The sequence below is a fragment of the Plectropomus leopardus genome, chromosome 2, assembly GCF_008729295.1.
Source record: "Plectropomus leopardus isolate mb chromosome 2, YSFRI_Pleo_2.0, whole genome shotgun sequence".
NCBI classification, from domain to species: Eukaryota; Metazoa; Chordata; class Actinopteri; order Perciformes; family Serranidae; genus Plectropomus; species Plectropomus leopardus.
Genome location: NC_056464.1, coordinates 23,715,733 through 23,728,296, shown reverse-complemented (window position 1 = coordinate 23,728,296; position 12,564 = coordinate 23,715,733). Strand labels below are relative to the sequence as shown.

The 12,564-nt window shown below is 41.3% G+C and overlaps 1 protein-coding gene across 1 annotated transcript; it reads right to left on the bottom strand.

Moving 5' to 3' along the window:
- Positions 1-351: 351 nt before the first annotated feature.
- Positions 352-7,333, bottom strand: LOC121948626 (cytochrome c oxidase subunit NDUFA4). The gene is made up of 4 exons (XM_042494024.1): positions 7,292-7,333; positions 4,411-4,496; positions 3,112-3,175; positions 352-546 (listed from the first exon to the last, which is right to left on the bottom strand). Exons 1-4 carry the CDS (start codon positions 7,331-7,333, stop codon positions 490-492), a joined length of 249 nt encoding a protein of 82 aa, XP_042349958.1. The 3' UTR covers positions 352-489.
- Between the last annotated feature and the right edge of the window lie 5,231 nt (positions 7,334-12,564).

Here is a 12,564-nt window from a genome sequence, read left to right as displayed (position 1 = left end):
TTCACGTAATGCAGCATTTGATCCATTGCCAGTATAAAAAGTTGGATTGGTGCAGCCTTAAAAAAATACTGTGTGATTCACTAAAAATTTAAAACTTACTTTTTCGGCTTTTCAGCATCAGACTGATTTTTGACCTCTCACACAAGAAAGAGAACTAACAGAAAATATTAACACTGATATTCAGCGCTATTATTACTGTGGCCTGAAATGGTTCAAGATTAACTTTTACCTCCAACAAAGTAAAATATTTTCTGCTAAATTCATCTTAATAATAGCATGCAGCCACATTAATCATCCACTGAAGAATTGGCTTCCGTCTCATGTAATCTTTAATAGTTTTTGGTTACAGGGTTACAGTGTTAATTCAGCGCTGCTGTCGTGGTGCATGAGGTGAATCTGAGGAAATGTTCAGGAAGACGTCTCGCATCACTGAGGCGACAGCAGGAGGTCCTGCCAAACTCGGTGCCCCCGGAGTTGCCTGGAGGACCTTTAGAAGTCAGGGCCCTCTTTCTTCAGGTTCTTGTAGTCTGTGTTGATGGCCACAAACTGTGTAAGGCAGAGGGAATACATTTAAATCTGTTTTGCTTAAATTAAATTCATCAGTGCTGTCTTTAGGAGGGAAAAAAGAGAGCCAGAGTGAACTTTTTTTTCTCCTCGAGTGCAAATATAGATGTAAGCTCACCCAAACACACTACACTGTATATACCATGATGCTTTCTAGCTCATTTATTTTCCAGATTTTCATCTTGCTGAGACTTTTAGGACAACAGTTTGCATAAGTCATGGATATATATATATATATATATTTATATATTTATATATTTATATTGTGTGTATATAGTGTGTTCTGCATACATCATAACACTCCAACCATGAAAAACACACTTTTTTTTGCACTGGGGGTGATTTTTTTCTTCCTGTGTATTTTTCTTGATTGGTCTGCCATTAAAACCCTCGCCTCCCTTCTCCTCCCCCTCTTTCCTACTTCCCCCTCCTCATTACGATCATTGTTTGGACTTCAGTGGAATTTTGATGCGAGACCTTTGCCTCGCTATCGAGAATTAAACATGCCGTGTCCTGACCTTTTGTCTGCAGCGACTTTCATTCCACTGGCAAGCAGTGCAGCCTTGAAACGCTCAGGAAAACGCTCTTTTCTATGAAAAACACATCAGCCAGATCTCCTCTGCTGGGACTTGTCAGTTGGTTGTTTTTCTGCTCTATTTTGGGTCAGCGTTGATAATATTTTCATTAGTTTGTCTGAGGCTCTGGCCTTGTTCAAGAGGTAAGGCAAATTATTACCGACCACTAAAAGCTCCGGGTTCCATCTGCCTTAATTTGTTTTTGAAAGACACTTTGTTTTCCTTTGTTTGAACAAAATGTGAAGAAAGCCAGAAGGCAGCCATGTTGATCTGACACCATTTTGCCAGCACTGGTTGGTCCAGATTTATTCTGGTAGGTTTTTGGGAGATTTACAGTGACTCAGGCAAATAATGACGTGCTTGTCTAGCTTAGTTTTCTGGCAGATACGATTGATGTGAGTATGCATGTAGTTGTTCAGTGGAGTTGGGGAGATTTTTGGTTTTGCCAGTCCAGCCTGGTGCTTAAACCAGTTTGCTATTATGCAAACTGGCTGAACTGAAATTTTGTCATTCTGACACGTTGTGGCACAATAAAAAAGTAGTCGACTTCTGCAATCTGTGCTGATGGAGTAATACCGCTGAATCCAAGTTTTGTTATTTGTAATAAGCAGTATGACATTGTGATTGACTTAATACGATATTTGTTTATGCAGTTTGCTGCTGAGCTGAGCACGGCGACATGAAACAAATCAAATGAGCGACGAGTGACACATATTGTGTTTGTTTACTAGAAAGTTCAAGTGTTTTATGGGGTGACCAGACGAGACATAGCAGAGTAAAGAAATAGAAGTGAGGGAAGTAAAACAAATGGCTGAAGTCAGGAGTGAGTGAGCTCAAAACAAACTTGTTAAAGGAAGGATTATTTACTTTGGCCATCGAGCTCTTTAGCAGGAAGTGCACAATGAATATACTTTCTTCTTTCAACATTAGGATGTGTTGTTAAAGTGCTAACTGGCTAACTAGCGTCAAGACGGCCTTCTGGTTTCTCTCTCATAATGGCAACTGCAGACGATCACCATCTGCTTGTATGGAGAGTCATTTCCTCATAACGTAGGTGCAAATCGTACGTGCTGGTTGGCCGTCAACTGTAGTTCCTGCAGTGTGTTCATGTTTTGGCTGAGACACAGGCTAAGTGAGGCGACGCATAAGCAGCCTTTGCCGCTGCTAATTCTTTGATGTAGGTTTTGTGTGTCTGGGTCTTGAGTCTCTTAAGAAAACTAAAATGTTTCCATTATGGCAAAATTTTGAATTTGAAGCTCATGAAAGAAGGTGTCTTAACTGGCCGCAAGCAACGCGGTGAGCAGTTCTTAGCTGAACTTTTGTCAAAACCCTCGTTTATATTTTTTTCTGATGCCTGATTTGTGTGCTACAAAGTGCTACTATGGACAAAAAATGGCTAATTCATGAAGTTTAAATGAGAAATTATTTATACAAGTTTTTAAATTCACTGCTGAAATCAAAATAAGGCTGCAGCTGGCTGAAGGGAGATCACCAGGGAGCTGAAAGTTTCTGGCAAACTTCTGACCATCGCTATTAACAAGCGAGGCTACTTGCTGAAGGCTTTATTTTTTGTCATTTCTACTAAAATATCACAATATAAAATGTTTTGAGTTTTAAAAGTACAAATAATAGCAAGTAGACTACTCTCCCATCTTTAGTGGTATGTCTCCAGTCTGATCTTGAGCTCACAGCTGATATATGGTTGGTGTACATGACATCAGAGAAGGGCATATTTGATAGATCTAACGTGGACAGAGAGCTTCGATGTTGCGAAGCTAATGCGTGCGTTTGCTGTTAAGACATGATGTCATCATATTTCACTGGGGAGCGGCTGCTGAGTGAAGTGTGACACCCAGTGGTAAAATTTGGTAGTCTGGTCCGCTCTAGAGTTTGGCTTAATATCAAACTAATTTGAACTGTTTTCCCCCAGCCTCACCCTGTCCTTCAGTGCTACAGAGGAGTATATGATTACCTTGTATTGGTATGATGGGTCAAGCTTGTTCCAGGGCTCTGGATTGTTCTTCTTGTCCCACAGGCTGGAAATGTGGAAATATTCAGGGCATGCCCAATAAAAAAAGAAAGAAGACAGAGAAAAGAAATGAGGATGAGAGAGGCATGCACGATGGAGGCAAAGAGCAAAATGAAGAGCAGCTGCAGAGGAAAGGAAGACTTTGAGAAGAGAAACAAACCAAGATATTAACAAATAGCTGCGAAAATAGAGGAAAAGAAGGAGACAAACAGAGATGAATACATAGATACTGGATGGAGACACAAGTTGGAAAAATAAGAGAGGTGATTATGAGATGAGGTGAACTCAGCCCAGTGACTTGGCAGTGCTACTCTGTTCATTAACCAAAGTCTGGATTGCACAGCGCTCCGCTGCGACTGTCCGTCCCTCCTCCTCTTCCCCCCCCTCTGGCAGCACGTCACAGCACCAAAGCACAAACAAAGAGAGCGAGAGAGGCTGATGGCAGCGCGGGCATGTCTCCCCCTCTCCCTCCATTACCACTAACACGAGACAGTCTCTGAGAGAGAGAGGCAGCCACAGACCGCAGCACTCATCATCAGCTGGTGATGAGGTCAGGCTTTATGGCTGACCCGCAGAACAAGTGGTTCTGTGTGGCCCGAAATAGGACATGAACAGCACACATTTACTGTATGTGTGCAGTCATTGAGTTCAGTGCAGCTTCTAAGGTATGACAGAGTAATACAGCAGGCTTTGTTTCTTTATAAACTGACACTCAGCATACAGAGCTATCAAAATAGCTTTGTCTGGATTTAATTCTGAGCACTCTTGGATGGTATTAGTGTTTGGGTTTTTACAGCATTTCATCAAATCTGAATTCAGTATCCGCTGATTGAAACCAAATCTTTTTCAAATTCCATGCTGAAATCGTAATGTTGCCCAACCTTTAAATCGGGGGGCTGAATTTTTTTGCAGATTTGAAGTTAGTTTTGACATTTGTCATTTCTTGAGGCAAAAGGCAGTGCAAGCTGAATGTGAGAGTCCTATTACCTGAATGTTTTATTCGCTGCTCTTTACTAATAAGAACATGTGTTTGCTGCCAAGATCAGCAAATCTGAGTTTATTCCCAGCCTGGACCAAGATCCAGAATGGGGCCAACCATCAGAAACCAACACTGTTGTCAGGATTAAAAATTCTCAAATGATGTAGCTTTATGTAATCAAGGTTTAGAATAATATCACAGTATCCAAAGCAAGGTGGAGGATTACTACAATGGCAACAAGATTAGACAGACGACTATCTTACGTGACATGAGGTCCTCTTGCCAGACGGATCAGATAGAGAGTGGCCCCTGTGATGCCCACAGTCAGGAAGACAAATTGAGGGATTAACTGTGAAGAGGAGAGCAGGAGAGCATTAGTCCCAGACCCAGACCACAGACATATGAAAGTAAACAAACATATTCCATCAAGTGGTTGGCTGTGATATATACCGTAAACATACACTTATGTGAAATACACACCCACACACACACACACACACACACACACATAGGTAGTTGTTATTCCTGTTTTTCCTCTCCCTGCCCTCCTCCATATGCATGAGGCCCAGGCCATGTGTGAGGCAGCTCACTGTCAGCCTGGGTTGAACGGGCAAGGACGCCATGGAAGCGAGAGCTGCTGCATCTCTGTGTGTGCACCAGCCTCTCCTCCTCAACACTATACCTGTCAGACTGAGCGACAGCATCACACACACACACGCTGAGAGCGAGACATATGCATATACTCGCACACATAACGCACACAAATGAGCTTACACACACCCAGTCTGAGCACTCAAACACAAGCGTAACTGTGCACGCCCACACACACACAGATGCACTTTTATTTGATGGCGCTGAGCGGTGATGATGACAGGAATTAAAATAGAAAGCACATTAGGGGGACAGGGGGATAATGTGATATGTCATCTTAAACACCTAAAGCTTAGCCGTGTCAATCCTCTCACCGCGCAGCATCTATTCATCAACACTACACTGGCATAAATTTCCTGTCGACTTTGCTACGTGATACTCTATGCATGAGACGGAGACAGTGAGCGGGAGAGAGTCACACCACTGTCGAACAGCTGTTCTCAGCCCACACAGATCTAGTCAAGCTGTTGAGAGATGACAGTTTGATCAGGTTGAACTGAAGGATGTCTCTACTCAGCTGCGTCTAGACATCTGTCTTCTGTCTGATTGTGTTGCCGCTTGCCTTGTTGTTGATTAGGAGAACGATAAAACTTTGATATTCACTACCTTGAAGCTGCGGGAGAGAGATGAGGAAAGTATCTCTCCACTTAGCACGCAACTGTTTAACAACTCCGACTTGGAGCATTGACGTCCTGCTTCAGGCTTTTATTCAAGTGATCAGATGCTGAGTGTCAGTATTGTAAAGAGTAAAGTAGAGATGCCTGACATTTGACATGCTGATGCTCCTGAGAGTTTGCTGTTTTTAATTTATGAATGACCTAGTGATTAACTGATTAGTAGAATTATCATGAACTCATTGATTAACTGACTATTTACTGTATTTCAGCACCAGTCAGTTACTGTGCAGTGTGCTCAGCCAGCGCTGGTTTTGTATTTGCCGAATTCCTCTACAAGTTGGTTCATTGTGAACTTCTCAACTTCCCCAAGTTAACCTTGAAAAAAGTTCATCATATACACACACACGCAAACACACACACAAGTGCCACTGACTGCAGACGCTCAGCTTCGATCATTGAAGTAAACACAAACAGCCATCACACACAAACACACGGAAGCAGGTCAGCTTTGATCATACACACACACACACACACACACACACACACACACACACACACACACACACACACACACACACAAAGCGAATAATCAAGACAGGCCTGTGTGTTGGGAGCTGTCCACTCCCCAGTGCTGATATCTTCATATCGTGCCACACAAGTGAGTGTTTCACATTTCACCATTGAGCGTGACCGATATAGGAAGTGTTTTATACTCGCTGGGGTTCGATACTGTTGCTGCCCTTATTACTTTTCTGGTGCACTGCCAAGCCAACCCCGTCAATCCACGAATTTGGGTCACCCTCAGCGTAGCTCTGAGGCAACAGAAAAAAAACAGGCACAGACAGCTGTGTCTTTCTTTTTTTGTCTTTCCTCATTTTATTATTTTAGCAATGAATCAAATTAACATACCAATGATACAAAGTAATTATGTGCTGTCACTGTGCCTGTTTTTAACCATTCAGATCAGTTCTTATAGTTGTTTTAATGTTCTATGTAACAAAACAATCTAAGCTCAAATGTCGAGTTCTTAGTTTTTAGAGGTTTCAGCTACATCTCATGGCCTTTATTTAATTAATGGAGTTTGGTATGGTCTTAATATTATATTACTATAATATTGCATGTTTTTAATCCTTCACACTAAGGCTGGTCAATATATGCATATGATACCAGGGCCAGGAAAAGCAGCAACTCATTTTGGCTTGAATAATGAAACAAATAGATTGTTTTTGTAGAAGTATGCTGTAGAGTTAGATAAAGGATTGTTCCATATATGAGTAATGTAAGTAAAACTTAAAAAATCTTGTCTTTTAGTTATAGCAATAATGAATGTGTCCACATTCTCTGCATCAGTGTTGTCACAATAGGGAAATTTCTAACCCATGACATTGATGGCATACAATTTAAAAGATAAATACAACAAGGCTATAAAATGTATTTTATGGTCAATAGCAGGGAACAGCAGAATGACCACAGCAAACATTAGCAATAATAGAGCGAGATAATGATACTGCAGGAAAGTAATATTAAAACTGTCTGAAGTATTCAAAATCAGTGTGTATCAGTGTATCAATTTTGGAAAACAATACTCTGCACATAGACTACACATCTGATCTTTTTAGACGTTATGTATACACACAGAATATGTACAGTATATTTATTTTCAAAGAAAGTTAAGTAAGTCTTCCCTACCATTCAGTGAATTTAAATCTGATGTGAACAATTCCAGAAAGCTATACATTAAAACAAAAATAAAGTAACTTTCTGTTTGAAAATCTGTTTTTAGGCCTTGTGTATCGATATGTGACAGTAAGAGCTTAATGTTACTCATAGAAATACCCACAGAGCTCAATAGATCCATGAATATGATGCAACCTACCCCAGGATGTTTCTTTGCGTGTGCAAACATGGTCCTAATCATCTTTACTATTCCTCTAAAAGAAGAAGCGAGTAAATCCACCAAATAAAAACTGAACCATATAAAATGAAAAACTGACAGCTAACGTCTGACGAATATCTCCATGTGAATTAAAGTCTGCAGATTTGTACAAAGAGCTGTTTGTTAGCTGAACATATGAAGTGTGTTGGCCAGTGCAGTGAAACCTGTTGCCAATCCCCCTCCGCTCTGTCCCTCACCCTCCTCCCATCGGGTGAATGAGAGGGTCAGAGGGGACAGGGAGAGGGGTGGGGAGGGAGAGACAGTCCTAATCCCCATAATCACATCTGTTTAGGACACTGTATGTTTCCACTGGAGCTCATAGGGTACTCTGTGTCCCAAAATGTTTTGTTATACAACAACAAAACTGCAGGTACTTAAAATCAGATTTTTACTGACACAGTAGATACAGAGTAACATTTTCCAAACATTTCCTCCTAGAGGTGCAGCAGCAGTGCAGCCAACTGCTGTAATGACTTCATGTTTAGACCTCAAACCCAGAGTGCCACCACTATTTTTATGGATAGCTATCAGTCTAAATCTTCCCCCAGTGGCCATTAAAGGTTGCTGCTTTTACAGAGTATTTTGTTAAGAGGTGTCAAGAGGAGAGAGTTAATAGCAGCGTCCATCCTGTCCCCTGGGTCAAGACCTTTGTACTTGGCATGATGATGGCAATTGATTAATCACTGATGCAGCACCTGCAGACCTTTCAGGCTCCTTAACAGCACTTTGCTGTTAAGGAGCCTGAAAGGTTTTTTTAAGGAGTTATACTTTATGGAAAAACTGACTTTTTACTTAAGACTGGAAGCAAGGTCTCTGCATCAACGCTGGGAAAAATGGACCAGATTCACTGAACACTCACAGCCTCAGCTATCATGATGGAGAAAAGTATAGGGCATCATGCCCCTCTCTCCCTTTTTGTTAGTTTATAATCTGTGTTAATGTTCCTTTCTCGTTACATACTCTACACTTATCACTCTCTGTAATTTGAAGCTGTTTATTCTCATTGTAGAGTGATGGAGTATGTGTCTTACTTATGTTGTTTTCTTCTTTGAAAAAAGACAAATAAAAAGTTTAAAAAAAACAAAAAAAAAACAGCACTTTGCTGATATCTAATGTAATTAACACCAAAATGCCACACTGTGCAGAATGCACCGATCGTTACTATTTCTTACTTTCTTACTTACGTGTCGTGATCTCATCATTTGTCATGCTTAAGCGGATAAAGCAAAGTGGTTACATTGTAGGCCTAGCTAGTGTCATGGCTCAAAGGTCACAATCTGTCAATCAATCAGTCCACCACTAAGAGACCGAAATATCTCACAAAACTATTGGATGGACAGCTGTGAAATTTTGTGAATGATGAATCCCACTGACTTAGGTTATCTCCTGAATTTTCTTCCAGACACACCATAAGGTTGACATTTATTGGAGATAATGCTGTGAAATTTGGTAACAGCGTTCATGGTCACCAGATGATGCATCCTATTGACTTTGAAGTAGTGATATGAGTAAAATTTTTGGTAGCTATGGAAGGATTGACATTCATTTGGGCTAAAACATTTATGTTTTCCATAAGATGACTGGAAACAAACTTGGTGAGTCTCTTTTTTTTTTTTTAAAGATTTTTTTGGGGGGCTTTATTGGCCTTTAATGAATAGGACAGAGTAAATGTGAAAGGGAGAGAGAGAGGGGACGACATGCTGTAAAGGGTCAAGGCTGAACCTGCGGCCGCTGCGGCGAGGACACAGCCTCTGTACATTGGGCACCCGCTCTACAGACTGAGCTACTGGGTGCCCCGAGTCTCTAAATTTAAATCTAGTACCATCGTTATTGACATGACCTTGAACTTTTTGCTGACCTCGATATTGCCTATTGTGTTTACATGCATGTATGTTTACATAAGAATATCACTTAGACTTAGGCTAACATGATGACAGTAAGGGGCGTCCAGTGGCTCAGTCGATAAAGCAGGCGCTCCATAAATGAAGGCCGTGTTATGCCTGTTTAGCATGAGCATGTTAGCACTGTCAATTTGAGCATTTTAGCATGCTAGCATTAGCATTTAGCTCGACATAATGTGGAGGTACAGCCTCACGGAGCAGCTTGTGTGGCTAAACCACAATTTTAGCATTTTAAGTAATTTAAAGACATGACCTTAAACAGTTTCCTAGTGAATAAAACAAATGCCTAAAAGTAGGTAAAGAGGTCATAAAACAAGGTGCTGTAGTAACATTAGTGTAGAGGCTAAATACCAAACACACTGCTATCTCCAGTAGCAGCCTTTGGGATAAATATTTCAGAGTTTAGCGAGATAACAAATTGCTCACCCATGTGTAGAGGCTCGGTTTGCACAGCCTGCAGTATTGGGGATGTGCACTCATTTTCTTAACTTTTTACTTCTGTTTACTGTATGAAAGTTGTCCAATATTTAGGAGTGATTTATGCTGCGGTGCCTTCGTCCTGCAGTCTTGTGAGTCACCATAAGTTGTTCCACCTGACGTTTGTCAGTCGAAAGAATGCTATTTCTGTATACCACATGACAAAAGTAATGGATGCCATTTTTCACTCAGCAAGGATAGAGAGATTGATGAGGGTTGATGGGGAAGGAAAGGTGTTCAGCAAAAGAGTATGGGGAGGTGGGGGGGGGGGGGGGGGGGGAGGATGCATTAAGAAGAAAGAGGAGCGAGAAAAGTCAATATATACTCCCCCTCCCTCATCAGTCTCCTCCATTGTTCCCCCTAACAGATTGCAGGCCGAGTGTTTAAAAGAAGAGGCAGAGTGCAATATCCAAATCTGTTTCCCACTGAGCTAAGAGGAAGAGTGGCTTTAATGAGATTTGTTCTGTGAGAACGGATAATGGGCTGGGCCTGAGTCCTGACCCCACCCCCAACCAAACCTCCACCACATTCATACACTTCTAACTGTAAACAAGTGTGTGTGTGTGTGTGTGTGTGTATGTATCTCTCTCTCTCTCGCTTTCTCCATGTCTATATATATATATATATATATATATATATATATATGGTCGTATAAGGAAGCTGAGCAATGTACAGCCGTGGACAGAGACAGCAACAAATCATACTTTAGCCACCTAAAAGGCATCAATATCAGTTTAAGTGGATGCTATATTTAGAATATTTTCACCACTTAGCTGTGCCCTAAGACAGCCCTTTCCAATGGCTAACTGAAGCTCTTATCTATGCTCTCTTCAAAGCCACCAGACTCCTTTGACAAAAATGGTAAATTTACCTCTCAAAACATGGGAGTGTCTGGTCTACCTGCTGAAAAGGCTCTCTGACAGGTGAAACTTAATTGCTTGCTAGAAGCTATCCAGACAGCTTTTTTTGAGATAAGTTGGTACAAATTACTTTATGTTAATGTAACACTAAGCAATTGTTAGTTTGCCCCATTTGTTTCATTGAAGTCTCAAATAATGGTTGAATGTTTTAAGAATTAACAAGATGAAACTGAATGCTCGTTTTTGTCCCACATAAACCAAGAGCCCTTTTTAAGCAGAGATCACGGTATGAAGCTACTATGAGGTTCCCACTTTACACCGCCTCTGCATTTTTACAGAGAACCAAACAACGGCATCATAATGCAGCACCAGTGTGTGATTTTAGACAGCATGCTGGCATTGCGGAAGCAGAAGACGCATGACACGTAACTCAAAACAGATGTTGTTAATGAGACATATAACATACGCTTCAGCAGTGCTTTATTAACAATGACAATGGCATAACATTGCACTAAAAGGGGCACGCAATAGCTCATCTGGTGGAACAGCACCCCATATACAAAAGACTGTGTCCTTGCTGCAGCGGCTGCTGGTTCAATTTCGCCCTAGGCTCTTTGATACATGTTATCCCCCCCACCCCGCCTTGTCATGTGGCAACTGATCTTATCTTCTGCTCAGAAGGTATGGAGCTCCATGACCTCATTGTTTTCCCTTTTTTTAAAAAAATATTTTTTGCCATTTTTTGTTCTTCTTTGAGTTATTTGTGCTGCAAGTTGCTTTTTAAATCTCCCGGCAGTCGGACGCAACCAAAACAAGTCATCAAAATGTCACATCCATCCCGCCCATCCGTCCCGCTGGCTGTCCCTTTCACACAGATGTCAGTTTGCCACCATTACAACCTCCGTTGCCAGCTTTAAGGCGAGACTCTTTCCCCCAATTGTACCTTTTATACAGACTGGCGAGGCAGAATAACAGGAAGTGTAAAACAGGCTAGTGATTTGAGTGGGCCACACTGTGGCTGCAATCAGACTTATGGTAAACATGTACCACAGGTCTACTGGTAATATATCAGTGTTATGTTCACAGTTTGTTTCCAAAAAGTCAGTTATTGCAGGCTTGAAGCATTTACTGTAGAAATGTATCTGTTATTTTTATCAGTTTTTTTCTCTCTCATTTTCCGTCAGTCTTATTCTCTCCTTCACACAGACATTCACACACACCTACACAAATATACACACTTGGAAAAATACACAACTCACCGCAGGTGAGGTCATGCAGCCTGCTGTATCCCAGAAATCCACAACGTGACCCGACACACACACTCAGAACTCCTATAAATTTTCAAAAAGTTTTTCTTTCATTTGCTAGAGAGAGGAGAGTAGCCACGAGTCCCCTCAGTGACACGACTGAAACATCCAGGGAATTCAGCAACGTTATCCAAACTCAGTCTCTACTGTACAAACAAGTGGTGACCCCAACATGTGATCTCTTCTGGACAGCTTCTGAATTATAGATGACTGTGTTACTGATTTCTCTGTCTGTGATTTTGTCTGATGATCACACAGAGATCGACTGCGATGTGTTAAGTCTAAATTTTATCCCATATTTCCACCTCAGATATTTAGCACAGGACCAGGCTGCTGCTATAGATTATTGGCCCAGTAACAAGATGAGACAGGCCCCTTACCCTGATGCATAAATGTTATACTGAACACACACACAAAAAAAAATCTACGGACAGCTTCCTGATTTTATGTTATGGTTTTATATGCTACTTTTTGTCTTATTTAAAAAGCTCATTTAGTCATTTAAAATTATTTTAAAAACTCTACAGACAGGGGCATTGGTGGCTGAGTGGATGAAGCAGGAGCCCCATGAATAAAGGCAGTGTCCTTGCCGCAGCGGCCTCGGGTTCGTTTGCCACTTGTGGCCCTTTGCTGCATGTAGTCCCCACTCTCTCTCCCCCTTTCACACT